Source organism: Rhynchophorus ferrugineus, unplaced genomic scaffold (assembly GCF_030347505.1).
Source record: "Rhynchophorus ferrugineus isolate W39M unplaced genomic scaffold, kcgeb_rfMv2 rfM1, whole genome shotgun sequence".
Lineage (NCBI taxonomy): Eukaryota > Metazoa > Arthropoda > Insecta > Coleoptera > Curculionidae > Rhynchophorus > Rhynchophorus ferrugineus.
The window spans coordinates 23,063,988-23,086,032 of record NW_027472580.1 but is presented as its reverse complement, the minus strand read 5'-3'; the positions used below and the strand labels follow the sequence as shown (position 1 = coordinate 23,086,032).

Genomic DNA, 22,045 nt, shown 5'->3' with positions numbered 1-22,045 from the left:
GTTCAATATCCAGGTACCCGGGTACCCACTAAGATTAATGTATATGAACGACGCGTTTATACACACTTCATAGACTGTTAATTAAAGTATTTAGTTAATTTGACTTTTAAATTGATAAGAGATAATATAGTTTGTAATTTTTTTTATTTAAGTAATAATTAAACAATAATTCTTATTATGAACAATAACAAAATTAGTAGGTAAGAAATACATAACTCCGTTTTATTTTATTTGATTAATATCGTTTTCCATTCTTTTATTATTTATTTATTTACATGATTTTATCTATTGTGATACAGTGCCATATAAAAATTGAAGTACATTAAATTATTTCGTACATCCCTCACATATCGTGGTTGTAATACAGTATTCGTCACAAATAGGGTTCCCACATATCGAACATATTTTTCTAGTTTTGCGACGGTTTTTAAATTCACTTTGGAGACATTCATAACAAACACCAGTAATCTTTTTCCTCGCAGTTGAATCGAGCTGCGTCTGAGGTGTCTATAATACAGATGATGTTTGCTGATGCGTATTCGGATTGATAGCTCGACCAAGAGGAGATTCAACGAATGGAGTACATAGCTCTTTGCCCAATTGCCGATAATATAATCGTCGTTCATACGATTTTTTTGACAATCATTTTATTATTCTCATGATACAGAATATATTATGCAAAGCCGGCAATATCGAGAATATTGTAAAAAAACCAACTTTGAGTTGATCTTTTTGTAGTATATCTACCAAGCATTTTATCCATCGTGTCTACTCCAGCTTTAGACCAGTTATAAAACTCAATAATTTCGGTTTTTTCTACTATCACTAATTTTAGCTTCATGATGTATTAATGATAGCATAGTTACTACCTTGTTTTTTTTTTGGCACATAACTACATAGGCTAACTTTTTCATGAAAGCCAAACACAGTGGATAATTCTTCTCGCGTTTTTGATACAGCCCTTGCTGGTGGAAAGTTCCAAGATAATAAAAATTTTGCCAGTGGAAGAGTAGTGAAGAAAATATGCATTGTAATGTTTCTACCGGATCCTCTATAGTGTGCCACCAAGTCTTTGACAACTTTTTCACCAGCGTTTTTCTCACGACCATCTTTCGATTTTCCAGTGTAAAGCTGTCCAGTAAGTGGATACAAATTTTCAGCATCACATATTCGCTATACTTTAACTCCATATTTAGCTGGATTTGACGGAATATACTGAGTGAATCTACTTCGACCTCGGTATGGATAAAGTTGCTCGTCAGTTGTCAGGTATTCTGTTGGCTTATGATGTTTTGCTAAATTACTATTCAACATTATCCAAATGTCTCGTATTGGAGCAACGTTTCTTTCTTTTCGTACGACATGAGAAGGAGAAAGGGACATCTCAGGTACCTACATATCGATTGGCTTGGCATTCCACTATTGTTATTTCTATGAGGACTATAAACTATGTCGCTATAGCAATTTCATTAGCCATATTGCCAGTTTACAGAAAAAAATGTTTTATTCAGTACACTAATGACTTGCACATCTGCCACGCTATAGGTACCTACCCGGGTACCCGGTAATTGAGCGAATGGTGAAAGTTTGGTCAGAGGAATATCAAATCAATAATATCAAGAGGCAGAATGATTTTTTACAGAAATCGAAAAAAATTATATCAAATTTGGACTCAATACAATAAAGCACCTTAATAATAATAGGTTATATGTTGTTTGACATTTATGGCAGGAAAATATTATAAGCTGAGACATTTATAAATGTTTAAAAGCATTGATCAATTGTTGTAATACCTAAATAAATATAAAGAACAACTTTATTTAACATATCTACTACACGTATTTTATATTCTACAATATACACCATTTAACTTAATACCTACCTAAACCTTTACAATATTATTTTAGCTGCTACCAAGTCATCACTTTGAAGACGGTACGAGCAAAAAATTCGATTTGTTTTGTTAGTAATTTAATTTTGTGTATATTACATAAATTTATAATATTATTTTTGTATTATGTGAGGTCGTCTCCCAACATAGAACCTCCTCCTTTTCTGAAATCGGTTAATAAATTAATTGAAGGTTATTTTCCAGAATAAAGAACATTTTGGTCTCAGGATAACTTATTATTTACTAGAGGTAAAAATTATCAGTACTGGTAAGCTGACTATTTAGTAGAGTCTATAATTTCTGAATGATAACCACTCGATAGCTTTCCAATAATGAAATTTGAACCAAATTGAATCAAACCAAATCGAATGTATTACTGGGTATTCCAGTCTAGTAGATAATAAATTATCACTCATCACATAAAAATTACAAGATATTCCTATTGGCAAAGGATTACCACCCTATCAAGAACATGTCGACGCTGACGTTAAAACAGTTTTGGGTAGAATCTCCGACCTCCAGCTATTTGTCACGTGACCGAAAATAAATTGGGCCATAAACATGGAAATTCGCGGAGGAATCGAGGGGTTGCTTTTCTAATATAAATAATTCTATTAGTTTGTAATTTTAAATGATGCGGGGTCGATTTATGCCCCACCATGTCGTGGGATTCGTTTATGATCTCTCGCACGAAATTTACAGCCCGGAAAATGAATATTCCGCGGCTCTGATTAGTGAGGTGAAGCACCTGGATGATTTTATCTTATATATAAAAATGAATCGCAAAATATGTTCCTAGGCGCATAACTCAACAACGCCTGGACCAATTTGGCCAAATCTTTTTAAAATGTTCGTTGAAGTTCAGGGATGGTTTTTACGGCGAGAAAAATTAGAATTATTGCTGGAAAAACCCTAAAAATAGCCCTTTTTGTTTGAATTTGTTTCGTGTATCAGTTGACAATTCATCTGTCATCTGTCAAAAGTCATCTGTAACAGACAACTTTTTTTTTTAAATTTGATATGACTTGAACTCAAATCCTTTTAATCCGTACGAATTGTTTTATTTATTTAAAATTTTTTATTTGTTTAAAATTTAATTCAAATTTTAAATAAATAAAACAATTCGTACGGCTTAAAAGGATTTGAGTTCAAGTCATATCAAATTTAAAAAAAAAAGTTGTCTGTTACAGATGACTTTTGACAGATGACAGATGAATTGTCAAGTGATACACGAAACAAATTCGTATATCGTGTTTTGTGCAGAGTGTTTAGTTAGTTAGTGTTTGTTTAGTTCGTGATTAGTGAAAAAATAATTTATATTTGATATGCCTCCTATAAGACGAAGCAATTTAGGTAGAAGAACCAGAAATGCTATAAACCAAGCTAATTACCGATCTAATCGTACTGCACAAGAACGTGACGACGGAAATGAACGTGAAAGAATTCGGATATCACAAACGCGTGAAGCGCGAGCGCGACATTCAACTAATAATCGCGCAAGTTTGAATCCAGCTGCTTTCAGTTACGATGTGTCAATTGACTACAGTAACTACCAATGTGTTGTTATTGGTTCTATGAACTTGGTTTGCTCACACTGTAAGGCATTAAAATACAAAAACGAAGCCAATGGATTGTGTTGCGCAAATGGTAAAGTGAAATTGATACAATTGGATCCACCACCAGAACCATTGTACTCATTGGTTTCAGGAATAGGAACAGATTCTATACACTTTTTGACACATATTCAACAATATAACAATTGCTTTCAAATGACTTCATTTGGGGCAACAAATGCAGTTCGGGAAAATTTTATGCCAACTTTCAAGGTATGTATTATAGCAGTTACTCATAATTATTTTAGCGAACAAAATTTTCTGTTACCAAAGTTAAGATATGTTACTAATCTTCAATTTCTTAATAATTACGAAATATATCACTTAGTTATCATATTATATGGTGATTCAGTTTCAGTGACACTTTTATTATATTTTATATTTGATAGATATTAGTTAAAACTAAATATATACTTTTTAAGATCAAATATTATTTAAGTTTGATCATTGACAATCCATTAATTTATACCACACCATAATATTTTTTTTATTTACAGATACAAGGGCAAATATATCACAGAGCAGGTTCACTGTTACCAGTGTCAGATAGCGACAACAAATTCCTGCAAATTTATTTTATGGGCAATTCACCACAAGAAATTGATCTGCGTTGTGCACATAACAATTTAGTAAAAAGGTCTATTGTAGAACAATTACAAACTTTATTTCATCAACACAATCAATTGATTATATTGTTTAAAACTGCCCTGGATCTGATGCCATCCGATAATCACAAAATTGTAATCAGAGCTGATAAAACACCTGCAGGTCAACATACAAGACGTTTTAATGCACCAACTATTGATGAAGTTGCTATCGTTGTAGTTGGAGAAAACTTGGAATCCCGTGATATTGTTTTACATCGTCGGAATTTTCAATTACAACCTATAAAGGAAACACACCGCTCATATGATGCACTGCAATATCCCATTATATTTTGGCAAGGTGAAGATGGCTACGATTTATCAATAAAAATGATAAATCCCATTACAGGTAACTAAAATATTAGTTTAGCTATGGCGATAATATCTCAGTCACTATATTAGGTATTTTAATTTTATATTTGAATGTTATTAAAACAAAATCTGTTTACAGGTTCTGAAACCAACAAAAAAGTCAGTTCAATGAACTATTATTCATACCGCCTAATGATTCGGGAAAATGCAGATAATCACATATTGAAATGTCGGCGATTATATCACAAATATGTTGATGACATGTATGTTAAAATTGAAACGGAGAGATTAACATTCATCAGGTTGAATCAAACCAAACTCCGATCTGAAGAGTATATTCACCTTCGAGATGCGATTAATACTGATGGAAATGCACAGAATGTCGGTCGGATGACTATTCTTCCAGCAACATACATCGGAAGCCCTCGGCATATGCACGAATATGCTCAAGATGCCATGTCGTATGTTCGTCATTATGGTACAGCAGATTTGTTCATCACATTTATATGCAATCCGCAATGGATAGAAATTAAGCAGGAGTTATTACCTGGGAAATCATCCATTGATCGTCATGATATTACAGCCAGAGTCTTTAGACAAAAGTTGAAATCTTTAATGAATTTCATCGTAAAACATAATGTGTTTGGTGAGGCACGCTGCTGGATGTATTCTGTGGAGTGGCAGAAACGAGGATTGCCACATGCACACATTTTGATTTGGTTGGTTGAAAAGATAAGGCCAAATGAAGTTGATGCAGTGATATCAGCTGAAATCCCTAATGTACAAGTAGATCCTGGATTGCATGAGGTAGTTATCAAAAACATGATACATGGTCCCTGTGGAACTCTTAATCAAAATTCACCGTGTATGATGGATGGTAAATGTTCAAAACGATATCCACGGACATTAATATCGGAAACAATTACTGGTAATGACGGTTATCCATTGTATCGTCGCAGATCGACAGCAGACAATGGAAAATCAACAATTGTCAAATTAAATTAACAAGATATTGAAATAGATAATCGTTGGATTGTTCCATATTCACCCATTTTATCAAAGACATTCAAAGCACACCTCAACGTTGAATCTTGCCATTCAGTGAAATCGATTAAATACATTTGCAAATATGTAACCAAAGGGAGTGATATGGCTGTGATTGGAATTGGTGCAGAGAATTCTAATGATGAAGTTACCCAATACCAAATGGGCCGCTATGTCAGTAGTAATGAAGCAGTTTGGCGAATATTTTCTTTTCCTATTCATGAGAGACACCCTTCTGTTGTTCACTTAGCTGTGTATTTAGAAAATGGACAAAGAGTGTATTTTACAGCACAGAACGCAGTACAAAGAGCTGCTCAGCCACCATCTACTACATTAACCAGTTTTTTTGAGACATGCCAAAACGATGATTTCGCACAAACATTGCTATATTCTGAAATGCCAAAATATTATACCTGGAATCAATCCTCAAGGAGATTTATACGACGGAAACAAGGAAAACCAGTTCCAGGATATACAGATGTATATTCCACCGATGCGATTGGCCGGATTTATTCAGTACATCCAAGCAATGATGAATGTTTTTATTTACGACTGCTATTAGTCAATGTACGTGGCCCAACATCATTCCAACAGTTACGAACTGTTGATGGTGAATTGTGTGGATCCTACAGAGAAGCCTGTCAACGTTTGCAATTGCTTGAAAATGACGCTCATTGGGATCAAACTCTCAATGATGCTGTAATATCATCACACACTCATCAAATACGAACATTGTTTTCTATAATCATATCTACATGCTTCCCATCACACCCAATTGATTTGTGGATCAAGTACAAAGATTATATGTGTGATGATATTTTGTATCAAATACGGAATAGAATGGGAAATCCAAATATACAAATCAGTGAAGAAATTTACAATGAAGCATTGATTTCAATTGAGGACATGTGCTTGATAATGTCAAACAAACTATTAATTCAATTAGGCCTGACCGCGCCCAATCGTCCAATGCATGACGCTTTTAACCAAGAGTTGCATCGAGAAAGACTGTATGATCTCAACGCTTTGAAAGAATAAATTCAAACAAATCTTCCACTGTTAAATGAACAACAGAAGTATGTATTTGAAACTCTTATGAAAGTAACAAATGATGAAACTGGAGGGATTTATTTCTTAGATGCACCTGGTGGTACAGGAAAAACTTTTTTTATTTCATTAATATTAGCAACAATTCGCTCACAAAATAAAATTGCACTTGCACTCGCTTCGTCGGGAATCGCAGCAACTTTGCTTGAAGGTGGTCGAACAGCCCATTCAGCACTAAAATTGCCATTAAATATGCAAAGCAATGAAACTCCAACCTGCAACGTTTCGAAGAACTCTGCAATGGCAAAGGTTTTGCAGCAATGTAAATTGATTGTTTGGGATGAATGCACGATGGCACATAAAAAATCTCTGGAGGCTTTAGACAGAACCTTAAAAGATCTACGTAGCAATAATAACCGATTTGGTGGTGCAATGATTTTATTAGCAGGAGATTTTCGTCAAACATTGCCAGTGATTCCACGATCAACGCCAGCTGATGAACTCAATGCATGTCTAAAGTCCTCCAATTTGTGGAAACATGTTAAAGTACTTCATTTAAGCAAGAATATGCGTGTCGAGTTGCAAAATGACCAATCTGGAAACATATTCTCTAAACAACTCATTGACATTGGTAATGGCAAATTTCCTATAGACATGTTGACGGCTTGCTTTTGCTATGACTATAAACAAGTCCCAGGGGCAATCATTAAGTGTTCGTGGTATTAATCTAGAAAACCCATGTTTCTCACATGGTCAATTGTATGTTGCCTGTTCCCGTGTTGGAAAACCATCAGATTTGTTTATCTATGCGCCAGGTAATCAAACAAAAACCATCGTATACCACAAAGCAATATAATGATAATAATAATAATAATTATGATTCACATGATTAACAATAAAGCGATTACTTACTTTTCAATCCTTATATATGTTTTATTTAATTATTTTTTATTCACAACGCCCTATCACCAGGGTGATGGTTCTGTTCAGGAGAATTTTTTAAAATACGTAGGCACAAAAACTGCCACATTACAAATCTTTTTGACAGGACGAAGTCTGTCGGGTCAGCTAGTATCATATAAAAATAATCATATGGAAAGACGAAAGAAGACATTAGTCATTAAATTCGTTTGGAAGGTATGTAGAATATTGCATGTTTCATTTTCTCTTTATTATGATTCTTTGATTATTGTGTTGTTTTCATTATGGTTATTATGATGTACTACCTCCATACAGAAAATGCAATTACTCGTTATAGCATTTTTGCATTTTGAATAACATTGAGTGGAGGCCGAGCGCCCTTTATAAAAAACTTGTGACAGGTATGCGAAAATACAGTTGGAGCACAATTCGAATGCGATAAAAATGAGCCTTTATTGGTGATATACTTTAGGAGATTGAAACTTTAAAGATAAATTCACTCTACCTAACATTTTATTCTTTTTGCGTGTTACCCTATGAAATATATTACTATTCGTGACAACATGATCTATCGAAAAATGGCGAATTATGAATTATCAACGTAACGGTGATATCCTATTAACGCTTGTCCAGTAAATCAATATGAGTAGAAATCAACACATTTAAAAGTCAGTGATTTCTTGAATGTATTTTTGTTTTGGCAAAAAGGCACTGTATTTTTCAAAATAATCGGCTTTTATCTCAACATATTAAAACCAGCGTTTCTCCAATTTATTCCAATATCCAAGGCGTTTGTTTCCGTGAAGACCTATTCATGCGACCCAAATATCTTATCACCTATCCATTTTTTCGGTTGTCGAAACAGAAAATAATTGCTGGATGGGGTATCAGTTTGCAGCCAAATTTATGTTTGCTTGTCATCGTGAGTACACACGTGCGCACCCGTATATAATTTTGATAGACAAATATATTTTTTCGCTAAATACTGAACTGCTGAACCATTTATTGATGATTCTTTTGCGCAAAATTTAATGCTGCCATTGGCTTTTAGACGCAAACTAAATAACGCAGCTTGCTCAAACTAACCAAGTACTTTATTAAGATGATGACAGTCGAAGACAGCGGTGATATATTTAAAGTTACTGCGCGTGAAATTCAAAAAGTCGCTGACTAATCAAACATGGAATTTCAAGTAGCTTAAGCATGGTTTTGTTTCTATTTTTAAATTAATCTTCCCGGTAAAGAAATCGTAGACATTGTAGACATTGCGTGACGCTTAAGAACTACAACACTAATAACTATAAAACAAAGAGAAATAGATTGCAATCTCCCATGTGTAAAGTTATAACCAAGTTATACTCATCTAAGTTACTAGAAAGCGAGCTCTGGGAAATTAAAAAAAAAACGATTTTAATAAAATATTTTCTTTACGTATTATTTAACATTTGAATGAAACATTGTCAATAAATACACAAAAAAATTTATCTAATCTAACATTTGTCATGATTGGTAAATTATTAAAGTAGTATATTAAAGTATTAAATATAATGTATGTAGATAATATTCCCTTCAATGAACATTAACGAAAAATGTTGCATTTCTACATTTAAAATAATTAATATGAAAGCTCCTTTTAACCAACTAGTGTTTATGAATGATCGTGGGCTTCGAACCACGATCCTCGATCGCATTATGTCTACCGACTGTCGACTAACCAACTAAAAAGCACATCCCAGAAGATATCCAGTGTTGTCCAGTCTGGTTACTGTTGAGGCTGCTATAATTTTCCTTGTCGGATTATATATTCTGGCCTTGTGTTGAACAATCACAACCACGAATTTACGACCATGCCCGGGCAAGGTTCGAACCCGCGACTATAGCAACAGTAAGAGGACCGTCCTCTCCCTTGGACCACTGCACCAACCAAGCCGGCCATTACAGATAGTTAATTATATTACAAAATACTGTTATGTACTGATTTTATTTATATTTAGTATTGTACATATTTTCGTAATTAGTAAGCAAATGAAACATAGAATAAATATAAGAATAAACACCACTATCTATTAACATAGAGTTGAGATGTCCCGATTAAAAAGGATTTTTCAAAAGGATTTGCGGTGAAAAATTCTCTTTTAATATTCTAATGTAGGTTAAACAACAACTGATTTGATATTCAACTTGTAGTCATATTTTGCTTATCGATAGGTTAAGGCAAGGGATCAGTGAATATATACATAACATGTATTGAATTCAATCATTAGTTAGGAACATGAGTTGTACAATTAGGAATCTTGGCTTAACAAGTATGTCTGATTAAAAGAGAACAAATTTGTCAGTTGTTCTTGCATTTATTCTTGAGACCCTCTAATGATTTTGTGGGGTCGCCATATTTATATCCCATCTTGCTATGAAAAAATTTAAAAAGTTGCAGTAGTCGCTAATCTGAACAATACCGAATGTCTTCCGAAATAATTTCACAATGCAATAAAAAGTGCTTCACAATTTCTTCGTCGATTTGTTATAAATAAAAGACTCAAACAAATTTGATACATTTTCTGCCAATTCAAACGGATTCACGTTCACATTTTTTGTCATTTAGCTTTTATGATTAAATGACTGTACCCTATAACAAGCTAGACCGAACACTCCGGTAATATATCCAGTCCTTGTGTTATTCACCACCTGACTCATGAACCCTACGTGTTCCATAAATTATAAGCCGCAACAACCAACCTAACGTGGCGTGAACCGTCCACCAAAAAATGACCTCGCAAACCATAAAACAACAGTTCCAACTCTTCCCGCATTCACGTCGCGGTAATCGCGAAACGCTGACCGCTCTTTTTGTTTACACCCTACCCTGCCCATTACATTTAAACAGTTTCCCCTCCCCGCAACACGACCCGAAACGATTTTTTACCATCCAATTCCTCGGCCGTCGTTATTTCGTTATATCGAAAACTTGCTCCTTCTCTACACTTTCAATTTGTTTTCTTTGCAGCCGCGTCGAGAGAAAATAGTCTGACAGTAACAGACCTCAATCATTTAATATCGATGGAAGTGTATTCGACGTAAAAAAAAGGAATCGGTCTGGAATTGAACAGGAATAGTGAAAACAGTGCTCGTTGGAATTAATTCGAGTTTTTAACTTATTAAAATTACTAGATTATTAGAAATAATATATTCTATATTAAAATGTTTTTTTATTTGTAAAGAATCTAGGTTTTATTATTTTTTAATTTTTAGTGAGCCTCTTATTTATTTTTTGAAGTCGGTTAAATTGTTTTGTTAAAAATATTTTTTAAGTATGGTTTGATGATTGACATTGTAGAAATTAGTTTAGGCGCCTAATGTATCTGTGTGTTTGCTATATACTTATGTCAGGTTTATTTATATCCGGTTTATTTAAGACATCAATAAATACTCGAAACACATTTGCGTTAGTTAATATTTTACTCCCTTGAATCAAATGATATCTCTATCTCTATCAAATAAATGAGTCAATGATATAAATAATCCGATACACTTAGAGAATTGTGTTGATCTTAGAAGCCCGTGGGAATGACGAATCTCTGGGTATTTTTGGGTGTATATTTTATATCGATACAAGAAAATTCATCACACAAGTCTTTTCTTCCCTAGAAATATCTAGTAATCGGGTGGCGAGCAGAACATTAAGTCAGCCCACTTTCTTGGGACGAGGTATCCAAGGGAGGAAGAACAGGGGATAAAATGCGATGTTTCCGTCTAATTAAACACAGCCTTTATACAATCATATTCATGCAGTCTTCACAAATCATATAATCATGGAATAGTAATTATAGAGATTCGTATTATAGAATACCCAAAATAATAAGTCAAAGGAGGGCACAGTTGTTGCCACTTTAACAGTGTGAAGGTTGTCATTAGTTATCGTCATACCCGTGTGTTCTTTTATAGTTTAAGTGTGTAGTAAATAAAGTCTTTTTAAGTTTGCTAGTTTTTTCCTTTATAACAGATAAGAAAAATATGCGCAACGGACACTATTGAAAATGTTGTTGAATGTTGTTATATGTTAAAACTATTATAATAAAGTATCATATATAAAGTTATAATAACGATTTGTTGTCTAGTTAGATATTTCATATCATTGTTTTAATTTTTCTTTATTAAATTTTGATTGAGTGTTATTTCTATTTAAGGATGTGCGGTTATCATTTATATTATCTATATAATATAGTATTTTTTTATAACTTAATATTTTTTGTTATTTTTTGACATTATATATTACATAATCTATGTATTCTGAGCAGCAATATCTATTAATATCTAACTGTTAGACCACCTAAGCTAACTGTTAATCCTGATGGTTTTGACACTTATTTACATAAAATAACATTTTTGCATTTAGGATTAATGGGTTACTCAATACCTCTATACATATAGATGGTAATTATGGAATAATTTATTGTTTGATCTAAAAAATCTACTGTTCAAGTCCATCAAATACTTTTGGAAACTTGTGATGAGGCTGCTACGTCATTTATAATTGTCGTTTTTGGTTTCAAAGATATATAAGTTGTTATGATTAGTAAACGATTTAAAATAGACCAAACTTTCAAACAAGAATATTAGATAGCTTAGAGATTGATGAACTAATTGTGTCCAGAGATTTATATGAGATGGGAAAGATATATTTTGAAAGAAAAATGGTTACTACACAAATATTATATAAACAAATGCATTTTTAAGGTGAAAATATGGTGGAACCTAATAATATAGGTACAAAAACAGTTATAACTTTGGAACTTTAATGCACATATCATTAAAATATGTCTTAGTTATCTAGGAAATTCAAATAACATGATAACAGCTTCAAAATATGCGAGGTTGGTGAGATTGTGGATATTTAATTGAAGCTTTAGCTCCTGGTATGTTATCCGAACATAGATTACATGTATATACGTCGCCATGAAATCTGATGAATTTGGTATACTGCATTTTTCAGTTTTAATCTAATAGAAGTTTAAATTTACTTTAGTATGATTGGATTGAAATTGGAATCGGATTGATAATTCGAATGAATTTGGAAGGTTAAAATAATTATTATATTTTAAAAGAAATTTTGCTTGCATCTGTCATGTGAAATTAAAGCTGATATCGTTGAAGATGTAATGTATATCAATTGTTTTGAACATTTAACTCTTTCATACAGAAAATGTAATGGAAATTAGGGTATGTTGGCTTTCAACAAATTTTGTGAGAATTACTTGCTTTTTACTCTAAGCGAGAAAATATAAATACACCAAAATATACTATATTACACCAATATTTCAAAAATGAATACTTTGGAGATATATGGATATTTTAGTTCATAGCTGGTACATTTTAATATAGATCTAGACCGTTTAATATTATAATTTCGTGAATGATTATTACATTGTTATACAAGAGAAGGGTAACCTAAAACGGCCGTGTTTGCATACTTAATAACCGCAAAGAGACTAGTTTAGCGGATACAATTTTGGGGTACAATTTCTCCGTAATACTGGTGATGCATAAATAAAGATGCGTATCTAGAACTGATCCAGTTAAAACTTGTATAGATTCTAATGATAATACACGACAATGATCCGGAGGGTCTCCTCTTCCAAGTCTTATCTATTTATTGGCATCTTGATGGAAACTTTCGAAGGAAAGCAATGTTTGTGATTAATCTTAATTCAGATATTTGATTAAGAAAATTTAGTCTGATGTTTTTAACATAATATCTGTATTGTTAAGTGTTTTTCCAAATATAGCGGTCGTTTAAGAATAGCTATTCTTACTTATAGCTTCATGTGCTCACATTTCATAGTAGCTTATATATATATATATATATATATATATATATATATATATATATATATAAGCGAGACGAAGATATATAAATTCCTTCACGAAATAACTTAAAAAAAGCAAAAAGAATGCTGAATACTATTATAATAATAACACATAACATGTAATTTATAATTTGATTTTAAACGAAGTATAACTACTTTTATATTTCAATGTTATGTGGATCCGTAAAAAGAAATGGAACTTTTCTGTGTTAATAGAATAACCGCAGAAATCTTTTATTGTATTTCAATGTGTTAATTGCTATTTATAAATAATATACTGTCATAGATATAGACAACACAATAGAACTTAAACAAAAACTAAAAATGTACAATAACCATAAATACTATATAAAAATTAAACATATACCTAATCATAGAAAAAAAAAATCTAATCTGTGACATCATTAAAAATGATCTGAATGAAATGATATAAATGCTTTATTTATTATTCAACGAAAATATTTTTAAAAAAAAGTCGAGAGAGTAATGGTAATATTACCTTTTATTGCCATAAAAATAGTTAAAATATTTTACTATTTATCGTTCCCAATTTTAACCTTTCTACCTTATTACATTGACAATCTTGAAAAATGTCGTACCAAAATTCTATAACATTAATATACAATAGATTAGTTATTTACCAGTAAACTACAAAAAAAATCATAAAACTATATATATTACATATAAATCTATGTAAGCATAAATTACATTTTTGTCGAGGTCACGGCTAGGACGACCGAGCCATAATGTTAAAAATCAGTCGAATGAAATTAGTAGAACCAAAAATAGTAACTAAACCACGACTGAAACAGTCGATAGTAAAAAGCAGTCAATTACTAAACAGTCGATAGTCGTTTTCAATCGATAGTTCCATGATTTCCATGATTGGGGTAGACTTGTAACAGCTTTTTACATTGATTGATATCAGTGATCTAAATATATGCAGATAACACATCTCCAAAAACTATATAAAGTCATTCAAAGTAGTGCTCTATTGCGAGTCTTAGTTTATCAATCTATTATTGAAAGAGCATTTTAGTTTTTCTATAAGAATTGAAAAATGCTAGATATTGCAAATTTTAAATATTCAAAACTAATATATTAACATAGGACATTTTAATACATTGTAGGGGAATTCTAGTCTAGAAATTTGAAAATCTCTAATACTGATATTGATACCCTGATACTATAGTAAAATGTATAAAGAAAACTCACACCAAATTTTTAACTTAATCAGTTCAGTAGACTTTGAGATATAATGTCAACCGTTTCGAAAAAAGTAGTTTAGAGAAATACGTTTAAAGTTTCGGTTTTAGAAAACACGTCATTAAATACTCTCTGTCACTCTCTTTGAAATTCTCTTAAGGGCTCTTATTATTAAAAGGTTAAGCTTTAAAAATATGGGAAATATCGTTTTTAATTTACAGAGCAGAATATCACATTCAGACAAATCGGATTGTTATGAAAATATTACGCTTCATAAAACATTTATTTCCATATATTTTAGTACTTAACTTAGTTAAAGATCCAGGAAGATAAAATGACTATAATAAACCTTCTACATAATTAAAACAGATCTATTATGCAGCTATCTATCTTAGTTATCGGTACTGTACTTTAGAGCACCTCGTAAAGCTTAACTATATACCAGGCAACTTACAGTCGTCTGTTCGATGTTAATCGATTCCAGAATAATCTTCTTAGTTTAGTCGTGTACAGGTGATGTACGTAAATGTCGAGATATGAAATAAAGATAGAAAAGGGACAAGGTAAAATTTATAATTTGTTTGCTTGTTTGTTCAGGCCTATTTGTAGTTTGAACAGGAGCCGACAGCCGGTACGGGATCCCAGTCCCTTGCCCTGCCGAGGATAATGTAATGAATTTACGAGCTTTGAAGGTAGTTTTGCCAAATTAATATCATTTATCTTCAACAAATCCGTTATCAATTTTGCGTCCGATACTATATATAGTCAATTCAAAATACCAATGACACGGCAGACCTGTCAAAACGTCGTAATGTATCAGCTACTCTGAGTTTTAGTGCATTTTAGCTCTGACATAAATATTAATAATATTAATTTATTTTAACATTATAGTACATCAAATGCATTTATTATCGAAGAACTTAAAACTACAATTAAGTTTACAGTCGCAATAATTTATAGGTTAGAATTGTTTTATTATATATACATTGAGGTTTTTTCCACACTAGTATCGCTGGCGTTTTATGAACGTTTTTGTATGTAGTGGTATCCCCCGAAGCCCTAATTCACATAATTAATAGTACATAATATATAATAATTTATTAATAAAACAAAATAATTTATGTTTTACGTCTATTTCTTGTTTCTTTCCACGAAATGTATCATTGTAACCATTAAGATATTATTACATTTCTCTTTAGTTTGTCCTGTTACTATCTGTATACATCTTTCTTGATAAATTTCTCCTTAATGCATTTGCCATAGCTGCAAAACAGTTAGCGTTATTTCTTTCCTTATATATATTAACCAAACGTTCATGTGTATTCTAAAGAATAACTCACATGCTCATAAGGCTTCCACGCTCTATAATACAATTCCCTACAACTAAAGTATATTAATTGTATACTGACCTTTAGTGGTTTTCTCTTTCATCACCCTGTCTTGGTAATTGTCAGCATTGAATCATAAACCAACATTCATAAGGTTTTATTCAATAATTGTCACATCCATAAACACTAATCAAGTGAATAGCTAAGCTGTTTATTTCCAGTCTATCGTCTGTTTGTTTAAAACATGCTCTAGATTCTACCATTTGTCAGTTTCTTCTTCAATGTGTCTGATCGAGCTCACACAAACCGAAGGTGCTATTTTCAACAATGCCTCTTTCCATAAATCCAGACAGTTCTAGTCTGAATATCCTCCTCGACCTGAATATCTATTGTAATAATTCTTTGCAATACCCTGTATCAACTCAATTGGATTAATTAAAAATGCAGTGATAGGGAGGAAGACGTAATACTCTGTGGCCATAACATTCAGTAATCTGATCTACTATGTATCTTTTCTCAGACTTATTTCTAAAAAAGTAAATGACATAAAATGAAATTAAGTATTTGATTTATATTTACAGAATAACAATTTGAAATAGTTCATTCTTTAACATGATTTCCTCGAAACTCATTTCATGTACTTTAAGCCATTCCTTAATTGCAGCCTTTGTTGATGAACTTGTGCGGATTTTCTCCACCAGTGTACTATATACATATGGTAAATGTGGTGCATTGTACATAACAATAACTGATGGTTCCTCCAAGTTCTTTAAAACCTGATTTTAAAATTACTGCAAAGACAAGTTATGATTCAATTCTTCATGGTAGTCACCCTTGGACTTAGAGAAACACTAATTCTGCAGCAGGAATAAAACCATTCCTGTTTCCAGCATGAAAAACTATATGTCTGCGATGAATAAATGTTATGACTAACAAAACCTAGTCGATATTTATTCCAACATTTACCTTTTTCCACCAACTTTTGTTGTCTTTACACTATATTTATTATCATCTTGCCATAAACAACCCAATCTGAAATATTCATATCTCATTTAAATATATTAATTGATATATTTCTTCCTTGATTTTATTATATGTTTTTAAAAATTGTATTCTTTTAAAAGTAATCTCTGGAAGTTCCATTAAACCCCTTCGTGGGTTATCTTTACACCACTTAAATCCTAGATTATCCAACAATGTATGAACGGATGTTCTACATCTCTCAAATAGCTGTATATCTTTTGGGTTTTATGGATATTTTCCAGACTAACCATTTTCTCTGAAATAATTGCAATAAATTATGTTTCGATTGAAAAAACTACTTACTGTTTTATACATTTCGTATATTTGATCTCTGAAACACCAAGTTGATCTTTATTCGTCACCTGTTTCGCACCAACACAGTTTCTTTTTGGTGAATTTAAGGTTATATTGTTTTTTATTTTTTGAGATATTTTAGTGACTGCATCCGTGCTAATATACAGCGCAGCTGTAAGACGCAAACAAAATATGTTCAGTAAAAACCGCGGCGATTTCGAATTTATTTAAACAACTTTTGCCGGTTTATAAGCCCTAATTATAATATTTTGAAGAATTTTCAGACGTTTGACAAACGGACAACTTTTGCGGGCTCATTCTATTACATGTTCGAACTTCTCTAATAACATTCTATCTCTTTTTAAATAGAATAAAATGACAAGGATAATATTGTCTAACTGTAAAACGAATTTACAATTTTAGACAGACGCATATTGACACTCGTGTCACTGCTATTTTGAATTGACTATAGTTTCTCATTCGACTTTTTAATATATATTAATTTTTGTGTTTAGTGTAAACTATAGCTATAAGTTATTATAATTTTATAATTGAGGAATATATATTGATATATTTTCTCGCACTCGTCTTGGTTATGGATTTATCTAAGTACAAATGAAAAGTAGTAAAAAACTAATTTAGAATTAAGATTGTACTAAGTATATCTAATAAAGATGTTATAAAAAAATATTATCGAAGAACTTAAACTACGGTTAATTATACAGCCATAACAGTTTGTGATTTAGATGTGTTTTATCATATTTATATTGAACTCTTGTCCACGCTACCTATAAAGTGGAGTTCGAGGAGAGTTTTTTTTATTTAGTGGTACCTCCTGAAAACCTGATCCGCCTAATTAACAATTTGATATACAAAAGGGCATATTTACCTTTTTACGTTCAATTCCTGTATCTTTAGTTGCTCTATTTCCATCTCATATTTCCTTGTCGTCACTATAATGTGAGTATATTTCACCATCTTTTCTTCTGTTATAACTATGTACACTTTTCTTGCAAAAGTCTACCAGAATACTCTATATCTTCTTTTCAGGAAGCTTCTGCAGGGAAAATCACGAAAGTTTCATTCAATCACTATTACAGAATCAGAGTCACTGTAACAGTCAATTGTTAATTTATAATCTATCGAGCAATTGTTCATGGTTTCACCATTTTTCCAAATTTCCCTGAAATAATTGTATTAAATTATGATTATCTCAAGAGCACAATATCGACAATAAGTACTTACTTTTTTCATGCATTTCATAGATTTGAATTCCAATAGAACCAACATCATGTTGATATTAATTTTGTATCTAACGAAGTAACTGATTGGAAACAATCTATTTTGATATTTTCAATCAGAGTAATCACAAGTATCAAGCAGTGATTTGAAATCTATCAAAACAAGCAAGGAGTCAAATTAACGTTTGTGACGGTTTATAACCTCTAATTTTGTAATATTAGTCACAAATATTATCAAAAATTTTGCAATTTGACAAGCAGACGAATTTTATAGTTTGGTTTGATTACATATTCGAATGCATTACAAAGCATTATACCTTTTTATTTAGAATAAAATGAGAAGGAAAAATACTGTCTAATTTAAAATTAATTTACAAACTGCAATTAACAATAAATTCAACGTCGTTAGGACGTGAATTTACTGCTATTTTGGACGCACTATATGTATATGTGCTTTCAATGCTGGACCAACAGTCAACAGTAATCTCACATAATACTTCATTTGATAGTTTGAGCTTTTGATTGTAGTATTGGGCAAAATCGATTATATGGTGAAAAATATTAAGTATTTTTTCCATTTGTATTACTATTAAATAACCACTAATTCTAGTAGACTTTCTCTTCGAAATAAAGGGGAATTATTTCAGCAAAAATAGGCATCGCAAATATAACTTATTGGATGGTAATTCAGAAGAAATTAATGAGAAAAATTACTTGTTATAAAATAGGTCGTAAATCGACTTACCTAAATTGTTATTACTCATATGTTGGGAAATAAAGTCATAAATATATTTGACAAAAATTCTGAGACTTATAAGATAGCGGAATTTTTGTTCTGACTTGGATGACCAGTTACCGTACCTTCTAGATATTCATTGTAATCTTCATTCAAAATCTTGAAAAATTGGTAATAGTTAACAATCAATTGAAATAAATCAAAGAGGCATTATCCGAAAAATGTGGATTACATGAAATATACATACGTTTATATAATATATAAACATTTTTAGTTAAAATCAGAAGCATTGCATTGGAGACTTTGGACTTTCTGGATATCCATCATTTCCCGATTATTTTGATGTCCTTGGAAATAACAATGATGCGATAATTTCTTAGGCGAATGATTTAATTTTTACTGAATTTTTCCTTTAAGCCCCAAATTATATTTAAGATTAAGTAAGTAAGTAAGATTATTTTCACTGTGTTTGGTGATTTTGGGTCGATGAGAGGCAAAGTTTCGGAAAAAAGAATTATAACTTCGCGTAGATTTAGTTCAAGAGACTTTTTCTCAGAAAAAATACCCAGAGTAAAAAATAGGCACAATTTATAGCATGAAATGGGAATCAATTTGTAGAGTTTTTTATGTTGAGACTAAGAATGACTAAACGGGAGCTTCGAAAATTTGCAAATATCAAATTGAAAGCCCTGCTGGGTAAAAGCACAACTCAAATGAACAGCTATTCTCTACAACAAACACAGAAAACTTGAAAGGTGGATCACATATGTATTCGCTGAACCCAACCTATATAGTGTAATATGTGGAACGTTAGCGGAAAGCAGGCATTTACAAAAAAAAAACAATGGAATAAGAAAGAAAAACAAAAACAAAGAGCACCGTACGCTATAGGTCCCGTAAATCTCACGAACAATTAAGGAATGTCATCTGGACCGACTTGAAATTAATTTTAATGGAAATTGCGCGTGAAAAAACCAATAAAGCAGACAATAAAACGACTTCGGAAGGGTTGGCGGCGGCGTTACTCGTGTTTTTGCCGTTCGGCGACCGACTCTGTTCTTGCTAGTCGGATAAAAAACGACCAGTCTCCTATTACAGCTTGATGTATGAACAAGAACGGTCTCCCGATTACGTAAGCAATTGTCCAATATAGTAGGTTGTTCGATAGGTCTCGTTGTCCGATAAGCTCATCAACTCTTAGTTTTGGTTTATTTTGGGTTTGACATGTAACAAAATTCTAGTCTAAATAAAATATTGAAACAAAAATGCTAATTTATTTTAGCATTATATTGTATCTAATGTATATATTATCGAATAATTTAATTACAGTTGATTGGTTAGAGTTGTTTTATTACATTTACATCGAACCCTTTTCCACATCACTCATGAGATGAGAGTTTTTTTTTAGAGATAGAGGCGCTTTTTTATGTTGTTGGTATCTTCTGGACGCCTAATTCTCCAAATTAACAAATGTATATCCAAGTAATGTATTTTACTTTCCTTAGAGAGAATATTGACCTTTTTACGTTTAGTTCCTGTTTTCTTCGATTGTTTCCATTTTGATACTACCTGTGTTATGTGCACCAATCTTGATAAAAGTAAATACTGAATTCCCCCTAATAATTTACCATATCTACAAAACAGTTACTATTCTTTCTCTGCTAATATAAATACATAGGTAAAATGATTTGTCAGTATCGCCTGTCTGCATAGGATAATCTTCCGAAAGAACTGTTTTTAACTAAATTTTCACTGCATATCCTGTATGGAATAGTGTCTCAAGCTTTAGTGGTCCCAAATTTCAACAGCCTATGGTTGAACATCTGAAATGATCATATCGATTCAATCTATGAAAATTTTGCCCGAACTCCACTTCACTGTGCGAATAAATTATTCGAATAACTAATGGCTGAACGATGGCTAATCCAACTCAACCTGATTTCTTTCCCTAGTAATCTGTTTCTTTCATTTTAAGTAAGTTGATTCCTATTAACTGAATGAATACAAAGAAGAACAACCTTATAATCTCTTATGAACAACAATGGCCACATAGTTTACGCGATTTAACATATATACTCAAAATTCTACAAAGGGAAATTATTCTGTAAATTTTGGAGTGCTTCCTGGAAGATAGCGGATGACCCTGTCCCTGGACAATGCCATGTTAGCGTCAAATCGTATTTTCCCCTTTTGGTATATCCAGATAGTGTCCTTTCAGATTTATTCTGATACCGAAAGCTAAAAGAAGTCCGACAGTAATAATTCGGAACTGTAAGGACAACGAACAGCAGGATTACAACACGTTATTTGATTCTAGTTCGCTGATGACAAGGATTATATCTAAAATATGCAGAGTACTGACTTTTAACTCTCTTTGTTATTGCTCTTGTCCGCTGTGAGCGAACTTAATATCTCAAAACTAATTATTTTATTCAATTCTTCTGATGTAAATTTACCTGAAATAATAAGTATAACTTCGAGCATGTGTCGAAAATAAGATAGCCTTGATCTATGGATAGATCTCGGCCGTTTTACGAATCACGTAAACGATTTCGGGATCTAGCACAGGTTCGGATCGGCTTTAATGTGGTAGGTATCACGCGTCATCTCTAATGACCCAATTAAAACCCGTAAAATCGCCCGCAAACCCATTTCGTGGCCGCTGGTACGTGATAACAGCTCTCGATCCGCCTATTGAATGTGATGGGATGTTTCATTGAGCCATGGAAGGAGTAAATTCCCCCGGATTGGCAATTATTTGCTGTTTGTCCCGACCGCTAAAAGCCAGTTTATCGCAATATACCGAGCGCAATGACGGCATCACGGAACAAACGAAAGACTTTGGTTTCGGGGATTAGTTGGGATGCGTGGAAGGGGGAAA

General features: G+C 32.2%; 2 protein-coding genes across 6 annotated transcripts in view; both read left to right on the top strand.

The window, feature by feature from the left end:
* The window catches only part of LOC143206505 (Ig-like and fibronectin type-III domain-containing protein 1), a 444,726-nt gene that overhangs the window by 297,389 nt on the left and 125,292 nt on the right, over positions 1-22,045 (top strand). The window lies entirely within an intron of this gene.
* On the top strand, positions 4,015-5,532 carry LOC143206507 (uncharacterized). The gene is made up of 3 exons (XM_076419082.1): positions 4,015-4,272; positions 4,330-4,497; positions 4,600-5,532. Exons 1-3 carry the CDS (start codon positions 4,083-4,085, stop codon positions 5,463-5,465), a joined length of 1,224 nt encoding a protein of 407 aa, XP_076275197.1. The 5' UTR covers positions 4,015-4,082; the 3' UTR covers positions 5,466-5,532.